At 37.7% G+C, this 24,624-nt stretch overlaps 1 protein-coding gene across 1 annotated transcript in view; it reads left to right on the top strand.

Annotated features, from left to right (window-relative positions):
• LOC121877245 (gem-associated protein 5-like) overlaps window positions 1–24,624 on the top strand; it is a gene marked incomplete at its 3' end in the record, with an annotated part of 94,779 nt that overhangs the window by 6,782 nt on the left and 63,373 nt on the right. Inside the window, 6 exon segments of the mRNA XM_042382891.1 lie at window positions 2,931–3,156; window positions 4,036–4,212; window positions 6,622–6,794; window positions 8,729–8,854; window positions 17,500–17,684; window positions 23,778–23,886. Coding sequence (XP_042238825.1) covers window positions 2,931–3,156; window positions 4,036–4,212; window positions 6,622–6,794; window positions 8,729–8,854; window positions 17,500–17,684; window positions 23,778–23,886 — 996 coding nt within the window.

Genomic DNA, 24,624 nt, shown 5'->3' with positions numbered 1-24,624 from the left:
TGCGGGCTGTGTGAATCACCGATAACTTTGGTTTACAGGTACCGGAGGCATTGGTGGTAAACAGGACGGTGATGCGTTCCTTCTGCAACTTCCGACCCCTTACCTTGCTGGCAGACTGGACAACGAAGGTCTTGGAAGGTAGCTTTTTCCAGAAAAGACCAGATTCGTCCATGTTAAACACCTGGTCGTCAGTGTACTGTCCTTCCTCCATAATCTCACGTAAGAACGGAGGATAATCTCTAGCCGCCACACGGTCAGCACTCGCTTCCTCACCACCAATGTTGATGTTGGTGATCTTGTTCCTCTTCTTAAACCTATGCAGCCAACCAGAGGAAGCATTGAAGGGTTTGGCCTCTGCAATTCCCAGCTTACGTGACACTGCTGCGTATAGCTCACGTGCGTACTCCTGCACTGAGCGCGTGTCCACCTCCATGTTGCGTCGCGCCTGACGAATCAAATAATTCACCAGCAAATTTTCCACTTTTGCCAGCACCCTGTTCTGGCAATACCTGATAGATGAAGCACCTGCAGACTTTGTGATTTTCATGTGCTCTTTGATCTTGGCTGCATCCTTCTTGATCGTGCGAATCGTAGATTCGTTGACGCCATGCTGATGATGATGGGATTTAGAATGGGGGTGGAGGAAAGGGAGAAGAGAAGGCATTGGGGTGGAAGAGAAGTCACCCCAGGGCACCATTTCACCATTAAAATTTTAATTCTCTTGGTGTAATTCAAGATTAATTTCTTTAAATCAACACTGCACTGCATTATATATTGTCAATATGTAAAATAAAATTCAAATTGACCAATAATTTGCTTGGTAACAGAAAAAAAGCATTTAGTTGAAGAGAGTCTCAAGCAAGATGTTACCTCCACTGAAAAGACACAGAGACTGACGCCTGTATGGTGTGTTGACAGGCTGTTTGGCGCGCAAAAAACTAGCTTCCTATACTTCAATTATGTTCAATAATTGTTAAAATGACTAAAAAATTTAATATAAAACTTTTAAAATTATTGAATAGTACAAACTTCTTGATATTTACTAAAATAGTAAGGAATTTAAGCCCTAGAACAGATTACTGTATTGGTGGACTAATACTACAGCTGGTGGACCGCCAAATGCAAGTGAAAACATGTGGAGGGGCTCTCATTAAAAACTCGTTAATTGGGGGACTGCTCGTTAACTAAAGTTAAGAATCGTATGGAAGGTAAATCGTTAACCGAAATCTCGTTAACCGAGATGCTTGTTAACCGAGGGATCACTGTACTCAAATTAATCATTATCTTACAAGGATTCCAGCAATGCAAGTTAAATTCTGCTAAATCTAGTCAGCTATATTTTATAAGATAAAAACTTTGAGCCTAAACCCACCTTCACCCTGGCTGGGAGGAGGGGGTAGGGCCGAGGGGGGTGAGGTGTTGACACAGCCGGCAGTAAAGGTTGCGAAGGTTACCTTGTGCCTATTTATTTATCTGTCATATAGAGGGAGTTTAAGTTTTTTGCTTATAAAATATCACTGAATTGACTTGGCAGAATATAACTTACATTGCTGGAATTCTTGTAAGGTGGTGATTATTTTGAGTATCACATAATTTGCACTAGAACAATGCTTCTCAAACTATCTGATGTGGCGGACCTAGAGGTTTTATTCCAATGTGCCAGGGACCGGTACCATATTTGTGCCATATTATTATTTGTTTACGACCCGAGAAAATATTATTTGAACATTCGAAGTAATATTAATTTATGCCGGAAATATAATGAATATAATAAAAGTTGACACATTTGTTTATTTTTTATTTATTTTGTAAACAAATATTACAATATGTATTACAATATAAATAAAAAATATTAAAAAATCAAACTAGCAAAGCCTTCTAACAAAGATATTATAAACATATGTATATATAAGTAATAAAATGAAAAATTATATTGAATAAAGTCGGTTAAACATTTTTTTTATATTTTAGTTATTTTAAACCCCAGTGCATAAAGATGTTAAAACAAAGATTGAAAGGAATAGGCAACATTAAATTGAAGACATAACAATTTTGAAAATATATCGTAATATTAAAATATGAAATTGATGATTATTTTATTAACACAATAATAGGCATGTTAAAACCTTAACCTTTACTAATGTGAAAGGTGAGCTGCTTCTTCTTTGTCAGCTTATCCAATCGTGGTTCAGTTGAGGACAGTGCCACGTGCAATGGAGAATGAATATCCATACTATTCCTGTACTTTGTCTTAATAACACTCATGGTTGACAAGCCAGTCTCGCAGAGGTATGTTGAAGGAAATGGGAGAAGAGTTTTCAGAGCAATTTCAGTAAGCTCAGGATATTCTGCTTTCACTTTTATCCAAAAGGAACCAAGTTATGTTGTGTTTAAAAACTCATCTTCAATCCTTCGTCAGCAGCCGGCTCCAACAATTTTTCCTCCATAGTGACACTTGAGTCATCTCTCAATAACATAAACGGATTTCGGATCCATCCATTCCCTTTCCGTGGATCTTCTTCTGCTGGAAAGTAATGCTGAAAATGTTCTGCCAAATTCGTCAAGTGTTCTCTGATGACAATTCGTAGAGAAGTAACATTAAGGTCTTTGCCTGATCGGCGATGACTGCTGCTAATTGGTGAAACATGTCATAACAATCTCTTGACACTCGACTCTTCCATGCTTCTAGCTTTCATTTTTGTCCGTCGATCTTGTCTGCCATTGTAAAACACGAGTACAGTGTTTATATTTACTAAATCAATTAGTCAATCATCACTCAGTTTTGTTAAAGATTCTTATGTTTTTCATAAGATAAATTTATATTTTACTTTCTAAATTATTGAATTTCAGAGTCCTAGAATATAAATCTAGCTCTATGAGTTAGCTATTAAATCATACAGCTGCATTACTTACCCATTCCTTTGTTTCAGAATCTCTTGGTAAATGCCTTGTGTTGGGGAAGCATTGGAGGAGAAGAAGTTGTTGTAACTGTTGGCAACAGTGGCCGTGTGGTGGTGTGGCAGGCAAGGCATGGTGTCACACGAGTCCATACACTCCATCAGTTTTCGGAGCTCTCCTCAGTTGAAATTAATCCAAATGAACCTTCACAGGCTCTTATTGCTGCTTCAAAGGATATTGTGCTGGTCTCTCTCAAAGGTAATTTCATGGGTAATGTGTCCCGTGAATGTATAAAGAATTCTAGTTTTAAAGGCTATGATGAGAATTCTTTTATGCAAAATTTCAGTCATGCTTCTTTCATTGTTGTCTTTGCTTTGAGGATGAAATTTCCAGTGCACTTACAGCATTAGAATACATTTCCCTGTCCTCCATACCCTCACCTGCCTCTTCTGCTGCACCCTTAATCTCTTTTTTCCCATTCCTCTACTCATCTCACTTTTTAAGGAGCATTTTGTGTAATGTCACTTACACAGAACATCAACATTGCTAGAATTTTTTAAAACTTGATATACAGTTCTGTATTATATATGTATACAGGGTTCATGAAATAGCTTTTGAGCTAAAGTTATGTACTGCTGTAAACTCCCTGTAATCCAGACTAATTGAAGGGAAAGCTTGTCCGGTTTGGCTGAAATTCCAGGTTGGGTAGGTGTCTGTATGGTCTATATTACAAGGTGGAAAATTCCATAGCTGTGGGGGATTTCCGACTCAAGCTACCCAAGAACATCGAACCGACTGTAATTTTTAGCCCGAACCTAACATTCACAGGGATTTTATATGCCTTATGATTTATTTTTTATTTATTTTTTTATTTTTTTATTTTTATTTTTTTTAAGCCACTTAGGGTTTTAACATCTTAAACATAAGTTGTTGGTCTACTTAGTCTAATCACCCAGCCACTGATTGTCTTTCCATTGCCATATAACTCCATCAGTTTGAAACATTTTGCTTTAAACATCTTCAGTATTTAGCAAGGGAATGCAGTGTTGAGTAGGTTGGCAGTGATGATTGTCTGCATTTTTTATTTTTAAAGAAATATTAAGCATTGTTTAAGTGTATGAATATTTATTCTTTCAGATGGAAAAGTTCTGACACAGCTACATGGCCATGATTATGTGATCTACTGTATGAAGTGGTATGTTGGTGAAGGGAGCCCACTGTCTCCTGACTCTGCCCCTACCAATAGTAGGGCAGAAGCTTTAAAAGAGAGCAGTAACACAGTCAGTGATCAAGGTGAAGGAAAAAATAAGAAAGGTAAGAAGTGAGGTTATGCTTAATGTATATAAGGCCTACCATTAGTGCATTTTGTTATGTTATGATGTAGGCACATGACTTTTGAAATTTATTAGACTCAAGATAAATTATTGTTGTTGAAGAGTCTGAGAGTTGATACATTAACTTACGGGACAGTCATTGGTACCTTGGCTTTTGGTTAGAAAGAAGCAAAATAATGAAATCAATGGGGATTTCTTTTTATCAATAATTGTTCCATCCATGGACCAAAATCATAGTTTCTCATAATATATTTTGCCATATGTTTTCAGATTTTACAGAATCTAACTGAGATTTATGTTTTTATGTTTTCCATTCTACTGTGTTTTACATATTGTTTGTGGGCCATGCTATTTTTTAAATATCGTACCCTTGTCAGCAATTCTTGGTGGGATAGTGTTAGATTGCAATTGTGAATTTGTTCATTCATTCAGCTGTTGGAGCATCTTTCTGCATGTTTGTTTATTACACATTTGTATCTCATGTGTAAGTATTGAATGATAGAGATTTTTATAAAACTGTGCATTTATATTATAGCTTTCAAGAATATGTTGCAAATAGGAACCGGGTCCTTACATAATAGGTAAAAAATGCAAATATATGGCAGAAGTCAAATGGAGACTTTTCTTCTCAGCTACATAAGTTGTAAACTATTCATTACCTTTTTAATACAGTTTGTCATCAATATACTATGCATCATTAACCAGAATCAGGTTTGTACCTCAAAGATTTAAGTTATAAATAGATTTCCATTGGTACCCCTGTATTCAGAGTTTTTTGTGTTCACTTTCTAATTGTTAAAAAACTCAAACTGGTTTGATGAAGCTTCATTCAGGTATGTTATGTAATATCACTAAGTAGCGTGTCTTCTACCAGGTCTGATATGAACCTTAAGATCATAATAATAGGTCAAAGATCAAATGGAGCATTTTTTGTCTTTCCGTAACTTATGAATTTCAAAAGATAATTTTTTAGAACTTTTTAAGCTTATGTAACACCACTAGAGAGTATGTCAGGAACAAGAACTATGGCCATGCATCAAAGGTCAAAGTAAATTTTAGAGGTCAGAGTTAAGAGGGACCTGACATCTCACTGGTTGGCAGAGGTATTTGAATTCCATGTATTCTATGCTTTTGGCCAAACAATTGTGGGGCTATACTGTACTGGATTGCACTTCCCTCTTTGTTCATGTATCCCTTTCTTTGTCACACATTTATATTTGTTAAATAACTGTTAAACTGGTTTCATCACTAGATAATGTGAACAAGAGCCATGTTCGTGCTTCAAATGGCAAAGTATGGTAATGATGTCAAAGTTTGAATGGAATATTTTCTTGCCCATTCAGTAGCTTCTGAGATCCCCAGAGACATTAATGAAACTTCATAAGCATCTATACCATCACAAGGTAATATGACATGAACAAGAACCAGATCCATGTATTAAGACTCTTGAAGATGATAATACATCTGTTAGACAATCTGCTGATGGGTGCATCTATGTCCTGTAGACACATATCTTTGTGTCTAAAGAGCAGTTCAGAAAGTAAGAGGAGTAAACAGACATGGAGGAAATTAACATGAAAGTTGTGAGTAAGACCAAATATTGGTGGGTACCAAAGATAAATGGTAGGTTAGAGAATGTGTTGGGTAGAATGTGTAAAGGGAGATGAAATTTGCCATTATCAACTTAACTTTTTTCACTTTATTGTATGAAGAAAATTTATTTTATTTTTATTTCTCTCATTTTAAGACCATTGTTCAGCATACCTGTTTATGGTGTATTTTATATGCTGTAAAGCAGGTGATTCATGCAGATCCCTTTAGAGACACTACAACATTCACATATCCTGGTATATTTCTCCCTATCACTCATTCTACCCTCCACCTTACATTCAGTTTTCTTCACTACCTGTTCTCTCTTACTTAACTCATTCCAGGTTTTTATTAATTACTTTTATGAAGCACATTCTTCATTGAGCCTTTCTTGTCTCCTTCAATCTTTCTATTCTTGAAGCACCACATATGTTGGAGATACCTGTATACTCATATGCTGTATACAGAAATATCTGCATCCTCTGAATCTTGTTTGTGTGCTATATAGGCCTTTATATGACAGAATGATTTTTTTTTCTACCTCCAGCATCATTACTTATTCTTACTCCAAGTGACACTCCTGATGTAGTAGGAAGAGGTATTAAATATGGATGATTATGTAAAGCTGTATCGTACTGTACAACATTTTGCAGTAGTAGTAGTTCCTTTATGTACAAAATCATCAGAAAATCAACATTATCTTGCCATGATTTTAAGCCAAAGTGCATATGAAGTGATAAGGCTTTGCCATACAGATTATACCAAGAATACAATGTGTTGATTCTGCATCTTTTTGTAGGTCCAAGGAATAAAAGCCAGCAAAGTAATAAGACTTCAGCAGCTAGTAATGGGCCATTCATTGTATCATCTGATTATGGCCGCAACATCTTCCTGTGGGATCTGTCCGCCAAGAGATACATATGTAAAACCAACATTCCTCAATCAACATCAGGCTTTAGAAAACAGACTTCGGTAAGAATATGATCCTTATTCAGATTCTTGCTTTAAAGAACAAATAGTAGTAAGCAAATGGTCTCACTCAACATCAGTCTTTAAAAAACAAATTTTGATGAAGATTTTGATTAGCCAGTGTTTAATATTCAGCATCAGGCTTTAAAATACAAATGTTATCAAACATATATGCCTCTCTTAGCCCCAAGCTCTATAATGCTGTGTATATTTTATGAAACAAGATTTTGTCTTGGCATTGGGCTTTAAGTAAAGAAAATGGCTCACCACCTATGGTTATTGGTGAGTCGGAGAAGTCGGCGAGACATCGTACCTCAGCACCCCTCTAGTAGTTATTGTGCATCTGGGAGTGAACGGTGGTGCACTGCAAACTCACTCCATGTTCTTACAACTTCACAACACCTTCACATTGTTCCTTATTATTACACTATATACAGTACATTCACCACTCTGTGGCTTGGAGTGGCAGGGCTTGGGAGCTGGAGTTCTAAGTGGGTAATCCAGAGAGGTAGACACATGACCTTCCTCCGTGGTGACAACTGTTATACTGATTATTTGCCTAAGATGCAGTCAAGGAGAAGTGTGGGTGAGCGGGGATGAGCTATTGTCACAATAATAGTCGCGCTGCTCACGCGGGAAAATTAAAAAAATGAAGTGGTAGATTGACGCCATCAGACCCCTACTATGCCGGGCCTTCTGGGATGGCGTCAGAAGGATTAAACTGAATAAGTGAATAGAGTACCCATTCGTGATCAACTAAATGTGGGGCTTGTCTGGATGTAGGAACTCTTCTGGTAGATGTGTTGTCTAATAATGTGCATCTGGTGCTGGGCATACTTCAGACCATGATGTCAGATGTATGATGGAAACATGTATTTCACTTTTTTTATGAATTATATGTTTCCATAAGTTTGCCAGTGGTTTTGTATAATACAGCGGAGTCGCCCAATAACATGAGTTAAGGACCTCCATGGTCTGGATTGCCATGTAGACACATTAAAATGTGACATAGGTTTACATGTTGAATATACACTGGGTCTGAATGTCAGAAAATATATAAACAAAAATTTTAAATACAGAGTAGAAATGGTTTAATACACAATAAAAAATGCCTAAATATAGGCTGACCTCGCCAATTCATGTCTCAGAAGTCTGGTTTTCTGCAAATCCATGTATTTTCACGATGGTTCCCCAATTGCGGTCTTTTTTGCTTGTCCTTGTTCATTTGAAAAAAAAAGAATATGCTCATGAAAATGCAAAAATTTGCAGAAAAATGGACTTCTTTAACACCCATTCCACTCAATACAAACGACATGGCTTAGAAATAAACAAAATATAAAAGTAATCTCCCTTTTAGCTGGAACAGTTGATGCAGAGCTCTTCCAGGAATGAGAGATTTCTGAGTAATGAGATGCGTCTCACACAGACAGACACTATCCCACATCCCTAGAATGTTTCTGGGTGCTGGGAAAAGTTTTCCGAGAATCTAAGAGAATAAATTACGCATCTTATCTCGATTCTATAAATTACACATCTCATTTTGGACGGGCAAACACACTCCCAATACAATACTTTCTTGATATTTGCTCCACTGGAAACTAATGTAAACATAGAACCAATTACTGTATTGGCGGACTAGCCGATCAGCTGATGTGCACACAAAGCGTGTTTCTCGTAAGGCTGTTGTTAATCGAAGTTTTGTTCATTAATGGAATTGAAAATCCTTATGGGAGCTAATTCGTTAACCGAAATTTTGTTAATTGAGGGACCACTGTATTTGTTAGCGACATAACGTGAAATGACGTATATCAGCACAACATAGCTAGCGAGGACCCTTTGTATCATAAAGCCCATCAGACATCAATGAAACTCAAAGAAAGTATACTATTTTATATTGTACATCTAATTTGTATTTTTTGTTTTACTGTGCTGAACAGAATAAAGAAAAGAACCCAGGAAAACAACACATCGCTTTAGCTTGGTACAAGGGGAACCTTTTATCTTCAAATGTGAGAGGAGAGCTACTCCAATGGACACTCTGGTCTGGAGGGTCCAAGTTCAAGGTAAGCTTCATTGCTTTTTAGTGTAAGGTGTGTATTTTACATTGCATAAGGCATAAGAGACAACAGCAAGTGTTGGAAATTCAAGATTAATATTAGAAATGTAGCCTACCTTTATACAAAAAACATTGGTGAGGAAATGTTGATGCTCAGTATTTTAATTTATTTATTTATTTTTACAAACATGCAAGTCATGTACTTGAGGATTTGTATACTGTACAGTCTCTCCTTGACTTACGACAACCCGGACATATGACAGCCATGGTCGGATGGCATCGGTCAGGATTTGTTGTGGCATCGGCTCGGAATGGTTCGTGACCACCTGTACCTGACCACCTTTATGTCCACTGTCTGATACTACAAAATCCCACTCTTTCTGGTGAGCTTCTCCATGGTGATATAAACCCTATGTGTAGGTAGTAATAGGTAGAGGGGTACTGAGGAACATGGTGAGGGCGTATTTGTCTCTTTCTCTCGGTATCTTATTTTGTCTATATATCATGGTGGGATTTTGTCTAAAGGATTAATTATGGTGTGGGGGGATTTATGTGGCTGATCGGGATTGTGATCGAGTGTGTTAAGTTATGGGAAAGTAACAGTACAGTTTGGGGTAACTAACTTGCTACTTGACAAGGCTAATCCTGGGCATTAGGAACATTGAGTACAGAGACAGGTTAAAGCATCTTAATTTCCACTCCCTCGAGAGATGTAGAGTGAGAGGCGATATGATAGAGGCATATAAATGGAAGTCAGGGCTGAACAAAGGGGACATTACAAAGGTACTCAAACTTTTCAACCAGGAGCGAACTCGGAACAATGGTTTTAAATTAGACAAATTTAGATTTCGGTGCGAAATAGGTAAACACTCGTTTGGTAACAGAGTAGTGGATGAATGGAACAAGTTACCAAATATCATCATTAACTCGAATACACTGGATAGCTTCAAACATAGGTTGGATGCTCATATGAGCAATAGGGGTTGGGTGTAAATGGGACCGCCCAGTATGGGCCAATAGGCCCACTGCAGATTCCTCCATTCTTATGTTCTTATGTATAAAATATTTTTCACATTACGTATTTTTGAGTCCCGACGTTAGTGATTGCTCTGTGTGCTGACAAAATTTTTGCTTGTAATTCCCTTTAAAATGACTAGCATGCATAAAAGTGAGAGTTCTCGTGGTGCTGAGAAGAAAAAGAGACACCCATTTTAGAATTTCTATGTATTATTTTCGCCTTTTCGACTTACAACCAATTTTACTTACGACCTGGTCGTCGGGATGGAACCCTGTCGTAAATTGAGGAGAGACTGTATTGAAAGTTTGACTTGTATTTTTTATTTACAGATATTAATAATAATAATAATAATATTATTATTATTATTATTATTATTATTAGTAGTAGTAGTAGTAGTAGTAGTAGTAGTAGTAGTAGTAGTAGTAGTGGGAGCGGGAATTTCACAGTGTGTCGGTGAATATCGGATGTCACCCTAAGCATTGTCGCTGAAGTTTCTTCTCATCCCTTACGGCATTAATCGCAAATATAACGTGTGTTTACTGTCGATCACCAAGCGAGTTGTGAGTGCTTGGCGGGACAGCTAGTGCAGGTGGCAGATGTCAGTGCCAATGTTGATAGGCCTACTTTGGCGAGGGTGGCCTCGCGACTCTAGTCCCTATGGTCAGTGACAGAAGGCCAAGTGCGACCATAGAAATAGTGGTTATTTCTGCCAAGGATATATAAACAAGTGTTAGGTGTGACAATTCTTTCTCCAAGTGTATCACTCTGATGTATGGATTGTCGCCCTCAGGGGGGTGGCCTACACACCCGGACACAGCAGTCCAGCCTGTCACCTCTCCGCCCTTTCCTCTTAAGAACTAGTTTCTTCTGCTGTATGGGACCAAAGCAGATGTTGGAGGAGGCCGTAACTGTCACCCAAAGTGCGGAACACTGTACCGGGTAACAGACATTGTTGCGTCGGTGCTAGCCAGAACCAAAATTGCACTAGCTGTGATTGTGTGAGAAACAACTGACCATGTGTGATTTGCAGAAAAGGAAACAATTGTTGGAACCCACATGACAGGGAGCCGACACAGGAGGATATCGCCGGAACCCAACTGCCCGATAATATCCTAAATGATAGCAGTGAGTCTACTCAACCTGAAAATGTAGTACAAATAAACGCTGCTCCAATAGTAGGCTGGAGGGGAAGCTGCCATGCACTCCATGAGAACGATATTTGAGCAGCTTGATTGTGAGGCCGTTCTCTTGGTTGACGCTTCCAACGCATTCAACATACTTAACCACAAGGCCGCACTGCACAATATCAAGATCAAGTGTCCAAGCTTTGCAATGTATGTTGAAAACACCTATAGGAATCCATCAGACTGCTATATAGTAAACACCAAGGCTCTATGAGGCGATACCATCATACAGTCAACTGAGGGAACAACGCAGGGGAACCCTGTTGCAATGGCAATGTACTCAATAGGCCTATCCGTGCTCCAACACACAATAAATTTTGAAACAACCAAGGTCAAGCAAGTGGCGTATGCTGACGACCTTACAGGAGCAGGAAAAGTGGAGGACATCAAAACGTGGTGGGACTTGATAACATCACATGGTCCACAATTAGGGTACCACCAGCAAGTCTTTCCTCATTGTGAAGCCAGAACATTATGAACGGACAATGGAGGTGTTTGGTGGAAGTGAGGTCAAAATAACAAATGATGGGTCAAAGACACCTAGGCGCAGTAATCAGCACGACGGACTTCGAGACCGAGTACGTAACGGGAAAGGTGAATGAGTGGGTTAGGGGAATCCAAGTTCTGTTTGATATTGCTAGCACAGAGCCACATGCTGCTTTTGCGGCATTCACCCATGGAGTCAGGCATCGCTGGCACTACCTGATGCGCACTATCCCTGATATCGGACCCAAACTTTTCCTTCTTCTTGGAAGCATGCCTCGGTTCAGCCCATCCCAAAGAAGGGTGACCATTCTAATCCCTCTAACTTTTGCCCCATCTCTCTCTTAAGATTTTTGAACTACAGTATCTTAAACTCTCATTTTCTCCGTCACCTTGAACACTTTCCTCTTTTGTCGGATTACCAGTATGGCTTTTGCCAGGCGAGATCTACTGGTGATCTGCTCTCCCACTGCACCCATCATTGGTCATTCTCTCTTAGGGATTATCAGGAACTTTCGTTGTGGCCCTCGACATCTCCAAAGCATTTGACAGGGTATGGCACAAGTCTTTGCTTTCTAAACTTCCCTCTTATGGTTTCTCTCCCCCTCTTTGTTCTCTACTTTCTAGCTTCCTTGAGAACTGATCCATGGCAGTTGTTGTCGAGGGATCGATCTCTCGCTCTTTCTCTACCAATAGTGGTGTCCCACAGGATTCTGTTTTTTCACCTTCTTTCTTCCTTCATTTTATCAATGATTTTCTTCACACTACGACTAATTCTATCCATTCTTATGCTGATGATTCTACTCTTCACATTTTTCCCTTCCCCCTAATTTTCAAACTACATCTGTTTCTAGAGCTGATATCATTTCAGCTATCAATGTGGATCTGTGCAGCATTTCCAAATGGGGAGATAGAAACTTGGTTAAATTCAATAGTAATAAAATTCAGTATTTACCAATTACACTTTCCAAATTAGATGATCTCCCACCAATCACATTTCAGGACACAATCATTCTGCCAAGTTCTAAAATAGATATGCTGGGCCTCACCATTACGTCTAATACTATGTCATGGAAGCCACACATCCTCAACATTGCTAAAGCTGCCTCCCGAAAGCTGGGAATGCTTTACAGATGCCATAGCTACTTCACTCCTGAGCAGTTGCTTCAAGTTTATAAGGGATTCATTCATCCTAACTTGGAGTACTGCTCTCATATTTGGGGTGGCTCTTCTTCTGTCCAACTGTTAGATAGGGTGGAATCAAAGGCAACCTGTCTTATTAGCTCTCCTCCTTTAGCTGATAATCTTTCTTCCCTTTCTCTTTGCCACAATGTTGCTTCACTCTCTCTCTTTTACAGGTACTTTAACAGGCAATGTTCGGTGGATTTGGCATCCTGTGTACCGCCGGCAAGGCCGTGGGTTCGTAACACTCGTCTTGCCTGCGGTGCCCACCGTTTCTCTGTGGATGTCGGGCACATTAGAATAACCCGTTATAGTACATACTTCTTTCCTCACACAGCCAAACTGTGGAATGCTCTGAATTCTTCTGTGTTTCCATACTCATACAATCTGTCTCACTTCAAAAAGCTGGTTTTCCGGCATCATCGTGGTGTAGATTAATTTAAGCTTCTTATTTTCTTTTGTCCCCCAGGCCCCGTTGTGGGTCGATGACCTGTGACCTGGTGGGCTAGTCCCCATAAAAAAAAAAAATAGGTTTGCAGTACAGAAGTTAGCTGAAGCATCTGTGAGATGTAACACTGGAAAAAGTCAATGATACCCTGTTACAGGTGGTGGAATTAGAGTATTTTAGGGCTTCTTATTTTACAAGGCATTGTTAAGAAACCAGAAATATCACAGTATTGGTCAAAGAATTCTATGCTGTCCACACTTTTTTTTTTTTGACAAGCAATGTCATACAACAGGTTTTGTAAAATAAAACGGTATTTGCACTTTGTAGATAATAAAGAGTATGATCCTCAAACCCATCCAAATCCTGAATTGAATAACATATGGCCAGTCTACCAGCTTCTAATGAATAAATTTAGGATTCTACAAACCAGAGAGGGATAATGCTGTAGATGTGAGCCTAATGCTTTATAAAGGATGACGAGGCTAGGTTCAGTATCTTCCATTGAAATGAGCCAGGTTTGGCATAAAAAATTCTTGCTTTGTGTGTCAAAAACTGGATATGTTTGGTCTTTTATGATTTAGGGCTGTTTCAAGATCATTTTACATGGGCTTTCCTCATGAGGAATCCTCGCGTTTTGTATTTAAGAAGCACATGGATTGCTCATGGCGTGAGCATTGCTCACGGATATTACTGGAATTTTTGTTGGGCGCCCTAAGCAAGCCTTAAGGATAAATCAATGTTGACTCTTAATATAATTGCAATTACATATATGTTGCAATGCTTCCAGTATAGTCGAAAAAATATTCATCATACATATAGTATGAATTTCGCTGATGGACAAGGACAGATATGGCGTTTAAACATTCATAATCTACCTCCCAAAATTTGATATTTCATGTTTGTTTACCAAAAATTAGACTGCCGAATTTTAAACCCATTCATGAGTCTAGTGTGAATATAGAGGAAGGTCTTACTTTAGAAATAGCCCTTCAATTTTGTTGATGTCTTTATGCCTACTCTGATCTAACACTCGCATGTGTGAATTCACTTGCCACTTATATAGACGATACATTTGATAATTTTATTGATTTAGTATATCTTTATTTTTATTGCCCATAACTAGCATTACAGTATTGGTTGTTTGACACTCCCATTTACAACCAACCCCTATCGCTCATATAAACTTATGTTTGAAGCTATCCAGCGTATTCGAGTTAATGATGATGTTTGGTAACTTGTTCCACTCATCCATTACTCTGTTTCTAATCCAGTGTTTACCTATTTCGCGCCGAAATTTAAATTTGTGTAATTTAAAACCATTGTTACGAGTTCGCTCCTGGTTGGATAGTTTGAGTACCTTTGTAATGTCCCCTTTGTTTAGCCCTGTCTTCCATTTGTACACCTCTATCATATCGCCCCTCACTCTATGTCTCTCGAGGGAGTGCAAATTAAGATGCTTTAACCTGTCTCTATACTCAAGGTTCCTAATGCCCGGGATTAGTCTTGTCATTCTCCTCTGAATTCCTTGTAGTATTCTATATCCATTCTGTAGTACGGTGACCAGAATTGAACTGTATAATCCAAGTGAAGTCTCACAAGCAAAAGATATAGTTTTAGGATAACCCTGCTAGTCTTGTAACCCAAATACTTTGTTAGCCTTGTTTCGGGCAAATGCACATTGTTGACTTGGGTTTAAGATTCCTACTTATCATTATTCCTAAATCTTTCTCACAGTTGGATTTCTCTATAACAGCATTGTTCATCTGATATCTGGTTTCTCTGTTTACATCTCCTAGTCTAAGTACTTTACATTTTGTCCACATTATATTTCACCTGCCATTTTTCAGACCATTCGAAAAATTTGTCTAGGTCTACCTGTAGTTTTGCGGAGTCCTCTTTAGATTTAATTACGCTCCCTATTTTAGTGTCGTCACCAAATCTACTTATGTTGCTGTCTATGCATATATCTATGTCGTTTATGTATATATTAATCAGGTAGTACAGGGTATATCTGAAATTATTGAAATATTTCAATACTTGTAGCATAAAAGCCTAGGTCAGGGTTGAGTCAATGCTGATGCTGAAGTCTTCACTCTACCTCACACACACATGTGAACTCATTCATCACCAGTATAAAAGATTGGTAAATTTTACAAGTTGCCCATAATATCCCCCAACATTTTTGGGTCCAGTTGCAGATACTGTATATCATCATTCTGAGTACCTTTCATTCTATACATTTCTGTTACAAATGAATAATAGTGAACGTAATAAAACCTGACCTAACCAACCAAAGAAACCTACCTAACCATACCAAATCCCCTAGCCAGCCCCTCCCCCCAACCCTCCACCATATTAAACAGAAAGTACAGGTACTTATTTTGTTATCTGATACCAATGAAAGCAACTTTATTGAAGCGTCATGGTATAATTTGAAATTTTTGAGAGTACATTAGGACTGAGCAGGTAGGTTGTACACCAACAGACAACACACGGTGACCCAGCAGATTATGGGAAACATGTAAAAAAAAAATACCACAAGATTTTTACTTTGTACAATATAGTATATATGATAAGTCTGTTGATTCAGTATATCTTTATTTCATTTTTATTGCCCACAACTAACAGTAATTGTGATCAGCTGTTTGCGTACGGCATACCAACATTCCCTTTTTTCCTATGTTGGCAGACCAACCCCTACGGCTTGGGCAAAGCACACCGTGAGGATTCCTAATGAGGAAATCCCACGTAAAACAATCTTGAATACGGCCCATACTGTATACAGGGAAAGGTACAAATATTGTTAATGATTACAAAGACCTTCCAATATCATCATAGGTAGTAATAACACTTTTCAAACCTTTGCTAAATACCTTGTAAAAGATATTGTCTCACTGTGGATAATTACTAGACTTCTCCACAACTAGCAGACATTCTTACAAGTTAAAATATTGATTTGTATGGACATGCCCATTGATATTCAAAAGAAAAACCTATAAAAAGGGGAATTGCATCACTGAAAAGAGAAAAATTCACTGTTATTTGTTGGAAAGACAAGAAAGATATCTCTCTACTCTCAACACTCCATAATGCAGAAATGGTGACTGTGGAAAATGAGGTGAAGATGAGACCACAAGCAGTAATGAACTATAATAATACAATGGGAGGAGTTGATAACGTGGATCAACACCTGGTAGATTATCCTGCATCAAGAAAGCGAGGGAACAAGTCCTACAAGAAAATATTTCTGCATTTTATAGATTTGGAAGTGTAGAACTCTTACTTCCTTTATATGAAGTCAGGAGGGACAGGTACTTCTTTGCAGTACAGAATAAATACTGTATTGAGCAGATTATGCTGAAATACCATACACCTGAGCTCGACCCCAAATCTTCAGGACAACCAGGGAAGAACCACCTCCACTTCATCTCACTGGAAGACACTTTCCAGAAATTCTGCCGGTAACTGAAAAGAAGAAAGCCCCAACATGCTGTGCCATGTGCTCTCGAAAATGTGATGTAAATGGCAAGAAAATCAAAAGGGAAAGTAAATGTTGTTGTCTTCTTTGTGATGTTCCTCTATGTATAGTACCTGTACCTTGTTTTTGTGTTTATCACACCTCCACAAACATTTAGGGGAACCTGAATGATACAGTAACGTCTCTGTATGGAAAGATATTTTATCTATCTATGATAATATAATTGCTTTGTGTACAGTTATGTAAGAGAATGTATTGTATAATATGTTTTTGTTTGTTATTTTTTTTACAACAATTGTCAAAAAATTTCCACATTACATTTAGTGTGTTTTACCAAAGAATATAGATAGAATACTAATAGTAACTTCCGGGTACTAATTTCTCTTTGATTTTCTTCTTTTTTCATACATTGTAAATCTGTGCTTAAACACCGAATGAAATTACAGGTACACAGGTATATTATTTCTTCAAAGAAATGTCTTATTTATGCATGTACATACTATGAAAATGTTTTAGTTATAAATCAAATGTTTTAATATGCATACAGAATGTCATTATAAATGCAAATTTTTTTCTCATAATTTCTTGTATCAGCGAGTTATCTCGGGATAATTATCGGAGCTATTTTCAATGTACTGACTTTCCTAAAGTATTAAGATTTGTAACAGAAATATTTTGTGTGTTAATTCCATTATAAGTAAACATTTGAAAACTGAAAAAAAAAATATATACAGTATATTTTTAGATTATGCTTTGAAAAGAAATTGTTGTATAAAATTGATTTATTCAGAAGTACCTGTACTATCTTTTCAGCTTTGAAATTTGAATTGTTAGGACTCAAATTTTAATTCATCACCAGGTAATACATCATCTGCACAATAGAGTTATATACAACCTGGAAGTGATTGGAGACATGGCAGTAACATATGGACAAGATCGTCTCCTCCATGGCTTCCACATCGGGAATTCCACTCACATGTTCCAACTGCCTACTCTTGGTGCCTGTGCTAGCTCTCTTTCCTTTTGTCCTCAGGATGTCAACAGGTTGGTTCAAGATATAAAACTTATTTGGATGATGAATAGGTTTAATTTAGATTGCAAATGAAATAAAAAGTCAATTGTGTCTGGTGGCAACCAGGACACCCTGCCATCAGGCATTTACCAGCAATGCTAACCCACACTAGCATGTAAAATAGTAGTAAAATGATGATGAAGATGCTAAGTAGGTAATATGTAAGTCTTGCCAGGCCTATCTTGAAATTTATCTTTAACCTCAGTTTTTTTTCATAAATCACTTTCATTGCATTCACATACAAAGACAACTGAAATAAAGATTAGATGGAACTTAGATTTTTCTTTGTTAAATACAATACCCATAATATATCAATACCATATGCAATATTATTTTTTATACCTGTATAGTGTATTTTTAGAGACATATCCTGAAGTGTGACATGATCTTGTAAGATTTAAGCTGAAGCAAGGATTCTTTGTTACTGATTTCCTGGAGCCAGGTTAGATAATAAGTTAGATAGGTCAATAAGAGAATGCAAGCAAGAGCATTATTAGTGATTGAAAACTAATGGTAATTTAAGTATAATATAAAACAAAGAAACATTTAATTGGTTCATGATTTAAGATATTATTGAGAATGGATTAATTGAATATAAGAAAAGTTTTGGATGTATTCAAAGTTACGGTGAATGAAAAAATAATTAAATAAGGAATTTGCAAAAATCTTGAAGGAAAGAAGTAAGTACAGTACTCCAACCCTTTTGTATGGATGTGAAGCTATAAATAATCAGAATACTATAGAGAAGTAAACAATTGTTTTGTAAAGACAATGTAACTGTCATGTCACAGTCAGTTGTAAAGTAATGAAATAAATTTACTTGAGTACTGTACTGTACTCTAGTAACATTTTTGGCTTTCTACTTTTTAAAAAGTACTAAAAAATAGTTATTTTACTTAAGTATGATTTTCTAATACTTTTACTCCAATTCAATTGAAAAAAAACAAAAACCGTTACTTGTTACATGACCCAAACAAACAAACAACGAGTTTTATTGTGGCAAACTAATAATATACAGTGGTCCTTCGATTAATTAACACATTTAGTTCCACAGAGTCAGTCGTTAACTGAAAATTTTGTAAACTGAATCTATTATTTCAATGGGATATTGCATAATTGGTTTCAGCTCACAGAAAAAGTATACTGTACATACAAAGTACTGTATACCAGTAATAGAATTAACAAAACATTAAATATAAACTAAATGCAGTACTGTACTGTACAGTATACTGTACAATAATAAATAAAAAACAATAGAATACTGTATTTTAACTCACTTTGAGGTGTGTATGTCGTATTCCCGGCCGCTTTGTTTACATATAAAACAGCTGATTGTAGAGGCAGTCGATGATGACATGCCATATTCTTCATGCCTTCTTCATGTTTCATAATAATTTCGGCACTGTATATTATCAATATGTAAACTAAATTTCAGAATGACCAATAATTTTAATGTAAAAATGCAAAAATATTCAAGAGATCAACAAACTCAATGTTTACTCCACTGTAAACAAAGTTAAGCTGAGAAGCGTTGGTGGGTGATTTGATCAGCTGATGGGCGCACAAGAACTGTTCCCTGTACTGTCTGTATTATCAATATGTCAACTAAATTTCAGAATGACCAATAATTTTAATATAAAAAAATGCAAAAATATTCAAGAGCACAACTCTCTCGATGTTTAAGCCACTGGAAATGAATGTAAACATAGAACCGATTATTGTATTGGCGGACTAGCCGATCAGCTGATGCGCACACCAAAGCGTGTTTCTCGTAAGGTTGTCGTTAATAGAACTGAAAATCCTTATGGGAGCTAATTCGTTAACCGAAATCTCGTAAATTGAACCGCTCGTTACTGGAGGGACTGCTGTATTTATTAATTAATTAATCAATAATTAGCCATAATAAAATAGTTGTGTTGGTAGAGACTGGAGAGGGTGAGGGTGGAGCCGTGAAGGGTGAGGGTGGGTGTGGGGAGACCACGCGGTCACGTACCTACATGTTTTGTGAGGTGAGGTGAAGTCAGGTCAGGTCAGGTCATATGGTAATGGCCATGACAGCAGACTTTCCCTTTGAACTTCTTGTGTTCATTAGCACCTTGACCACCCACCTCACCTACCCTACCCTTGTATCCCCCCCCTCCCCCATCAAATCTCCTCTCTTCTCCCCCACTTTTCCGAAAGACGTCAGTTGCTCTTTGCATATACTGTACCTGTACCTAAAATGAATTTCAAAGAGGCTGTGATTCTAAAAGGCTTTATGTAATTCCATCTTAGATATAAAGTAAGTATCTATATATATATATTATACTGCCAGACTGGGGGTCACTAATTCTAAGGGGGAATACTTAACTCTAATCTTAATTTCTAAGGGTCGCTGCCACCAGACCCCCTCTGGACAGCATGTAGCTCGTTAGGTAGCGTGCAGAGTGGACTAGGCATTGGGTTAGGTTTTCCATTGACCAGATCGATAAGGGGAAGGAAGGGTGAAACCATAACATGTCTTAATTAATTTATTCCTTATAAAGCATACTGGTAAAAACATACAAATGGATTGGTCTTCCTCAGAAGAACAACGAAAATGTTGGTTACACAGATGGGCACCAGACGTCTTACATTAATGGCGTGTCATCCACATACTTATTGCATAACAATCTGTGACCACCTTACCTCGGTCATTCCTTCTTACACTATCCCTTAACACATCAGACTACTCCACCTGTATGGAATATAGCACCGTCGGTTATCATACATAGTAGCACCATCTCAACACACATGTTACACTCCACCCCTGCAGGTATGGGACTCCTTGTAGCTTTTAGGTATACACAACAGGCACCTCGTTCGCACACAGCCCTCGGTGGGTAAAGACGAGGGCTTCACCCAGAGACATACCAGTACTATTTTTACGCCTGGTATTATAGGTCGCTCCAAGTGACGACCGCAGAGTTTCTCACGGTCTGGGAATAGTCACCACCTGTTGGGACGCTCATAGGGATAATGGCTGCCGGGCAGCAAGGCACTCCGACCGCATGGAACCTGAGGTGACGGTAGAACGGAGGGTACTGAGAAATAATGCCTGACGGGCGGTTATCACACCCCCTAACACATTACTATTACACTTATATATCAGGCAAAGCTTTAAACTGTAATAACTTCTATATAAGCCTTAATTATAGGGCGGGATATAGCCCGACAGGACACTGACCTGAGGTGACAGTAGAACGGAGGGTACTGAGGGCAGTGCCCTGCCGCTCCTCACCACGTAGGCCTACAGTTTCCAATCTTTAATTTTTACTTTTATTTCTTACGGTTCTCACCTGAACACTTTTCGGTATATTGTCACTCATGCCGTATAAACACATATTTTAATCCTAAATTACACACTAAGGTAAGGTCTTGGTTTGCTAGTTCGTGGGTAAATTCATTGGGTTATAATATCAACGCGGCACACCAGAGGCGGGTACATGACGCGCCTTAAAACAAAGGCTAAATGTTCATGGCGGGGGTGTGTTAACTTCACTTAAAACTGTAATTAGGGATCCTCCTCTCACACATTGCACTATTTGAACACCGACATAAGATTCTCTGATCACTGTACCTGTCGTGGGTATATGTCACGTGAGGATACGAGGTGTATTAAGTTCATACAGACGCATACAAGATTATTTCCTTTCAAGTATAGTTTCTGGGTCACTTCCAACACCTCACATAGTTCTGATACATTTATCCTTTTTCCAGATCATTGTTCTCATGTATTTTCATATGATATCTGTGGAAGTTATGTTCGCGACACGTTCACAGATGTAAATAGTATGACCTTCAAACCCTGGTCCACACTTAGTCCTACAGTACACTAGTCCGGCTCAACTGGACTTTAGCATTCATCGTATGGATACCCTGAGTTCTCCTTAATGCTATGAATACATACAATTAATATGATATGACTGTGCCTGGGTACAAGACAACACATGGTCTAGTAACATTGAGTAGGTGAGTTATCCTTTAAAAATGTTTCCCGTTTTCTGAGGTTCTACAAGCGCGGTGGATTTGAATGTTATATAGCGTAATATGAATTAAATGGGGTTTTAGGAATGACAATGATGTGCGCAGTACAATATGTGTGAGACTGAGTGTATTTAAAATTCTGCTTAAATAACTAAGTACCACTAAGTACCCTTCGCCAGATGTTACGTGGTGCAAAAAATTCAGCCATTCATCAATTAGAATCAAAGAGTGAGGTCACAACAGCCACACCCCCAATTAGAGGGGCAGGTCACAGTGAGTCTTAGTCAGACTCAGTGACTGTGGAGGCAACACTCATCCACAAACTCCTCAACTGAAGGAGTTTGATAGCTACTTGGCATGCCCAGGGGATGGAATGGAGCTACTGAGGTCTTTCCTGACATATGTGACTTATCTCTCAAGCTTAACATCCCACTACCTTCATCTGCTGCTTGTGAGCGTCTGTTTAATCATGCTGGGCTTATTATTTAATATCTAGTTAATTTATTACACCCCAGGGGGCAACAAGCCTAGTCACAAGACTATGCGGTCAGACACTAACACATTGGTACTCTTGTCTCGCAGGACACGCTATGAATTGTGATATGGAGACAATATTAATATGATTTAAGGACAATGGGAGTTAGTACCCATCAAAGCATGGGTAGCGTACAAGAATTAAATCTAAATTATTATGAATAAATGACTCCCTGTGGTAGGAGGTCCCTTACAGTGGGACAGTCAAGGCAATAGTGTTGAAGGGTGTTAGTGTTGGGACAGTTACAGAGTTTACAGGAAGAGAAGTGCAGGTCATGCCCCACCTCAGATACATGGCAGATAGGTGTCCGAAACCTAATGGGAGCAGAAACAACTTTATGTCTGCAGATCATAAGTCCATGACGACGATACTTGTGTTGATAAAGAAGAAAGTGATTGTAGGGGGAAGAGTGGCTGAACGTATTTCTTTTTGGTAGGTCATGCTGGGCTTATATTTAGGCCTAAAAGGTCCTGATAGGGAGGCCTAAAAATTCCTGATTGGACAACCATAATTTTGAGAATCATTTATTGGTTAATTGTAATAGAAAGATTTGAAAATAAATATGTGTAATGATGTCTTTTATTTTTATCTTTAGTTAACTATTTTTTTTCATAATTTACTGTGGATTTGTTTTAATATTTGAGGCAAATAATTTTTTTTTTTTTACTTTTTATTTTCAGTACCTGAGTACTTTAAGAATGCGATACTCTTTTACTTCTACTTGAGTAACATTTTGTCAATGTAACAATACTTTTACAGTACTTAAGTAACAAAGTCCAGTACTTTTAACAACTCTGGTTACACTTTAAATATACAGAGTTGTATTAATTGGTTAAGGGAGAACTAGAGTACTGTACAGTAAAACTGGTTGAAGGAATTGAACATAAAAGGTATGTATTTTTTTATGCTAACAATAGCAATAATGATAACAATGTGGGGGGCGTGGGATAAGCTCTTCTGCTCTTTGTACGGGTGACCTAAAAACAAGAGCACATTTAGGTGATAGACTGGTGATCCAAATTTACAAGGTTCAGCTGAAGCCGGGAAGATAATCTGCTTAAGATATAGATTCAGTCAGTGAGATTTTATACAAATGGAGGATGCTAAATATATGACATTATGACCATCTTTAGTGGAAATGGAAATGGAAGAGCTAATGCTAGTAAAGTAAAAAGTATACAATTTAAATTTGTTTTTTCCTCAACAAGTATGAAGAATAATTGGACTATTTTCGTGAAGCTCAGTGCACCTTCTTTATTCCATTTGCTTTAGAACACTAAGTTTTAGAAATAAATGTAGGTGATAGATAGGTAGCTGCAATAAGTAGTCAGATATTTTAGCAGCTGTGTTGGATAATGAAATACAATTTTTCAGTACAGTATCAGTATCTGTAACAGTGACTTATTGCTGTAGAATCTATCCCATTGTTTCATTACCATCACATGCTTATATAATATTACTTTATGTATACATTACATATTTGGTCTTGGTGTTCTAACATTTATATTCCTCCTCTTTTCTCCAGACTAGCTATTGGTTCTCAGGAGAACAATATAAGACTATTGAATTTTGCAAGTGACATACCATTGTCTACACAGACTGTGTGGCAGAACATCAAAGGAAAGGTCTTCTCTGTGAGTTTTGTTTTTGTCTTGTGATAATTTATTAGTTTAAGAATGTAAATCAGTTGGCCTAAGTTATGTAGTATGACATTAATTATTGTAGTGAAGTAGTTGTCCTTTGCCTTATTGATAGTTCTTTTTTATGGTTAATGTAATCTTTTTCTTTTCTATTTTTAATTTATTTTTACTCTTATTTTTTTGCCCCCTAGGCCCCGTTGTGGGTCGATGACCTGTGCACGGGTGGGCTATTCCCCGTAAAATTCCCATTACACTTTCATTTGGTAGTTGGTCACTTGTTATGAAACTTCATATTATTCTTTTTGTGGCTCTGTTATCCTTCTTTTTGTCTTCTACTAAACAAGCAAGGGACGAATGATTAATCAATAAAATTCTCACCAAACAGCTGTCACAGTGTGGGAATTTTTAACCAGGCAACTTTCTGTCAAAGGTTTAAGTACAGTATATGCACTCACTAAGCCATTGGTTTATACCCTAGGAGACCATAACATTAGTGACCAGGACTACCATATTCTGATAAATTATGAATTTCCCTAAAAGTAACAATACCCCAGAAAAAGGATACATAATTACAAACCCAAGTTATTTCTCTCAGACGAGTGAGAAGAGATCAGGCGACCTTGATGTCTCATAAACAATTGCACATTGACTGTTCTTTGAGTTGATGAGAAGAAGGCTCTCAGGCCTAACCACATTCATTCCTGGCCACAACCTCACACCAAACAGGTGGTC

The sequence above is a fragment of the Homarus americanus genome, unplaced genomic scaffold, assembly GCF_018991925.1.
Source record: "Homarus americanus isolate GMGI-L3 unplaced genomic scaffold, GMGI_Hamer_2.0 scaffold367, whole genome shotgun sequence".
In the NCBI taxonomy this organism is placed as follows: domain Eukaryota; kingdom Metazoa; phylum Arthropoda; class Malacostraca; order Decapoda; family Nephropidae; genus Homarus; species Homarus americanus.
The sequence above is the reverse complement of the archived record's forward strand: the minus strand, read 5'-3'. Positions and strand labels throughout refer to the sequence as shown.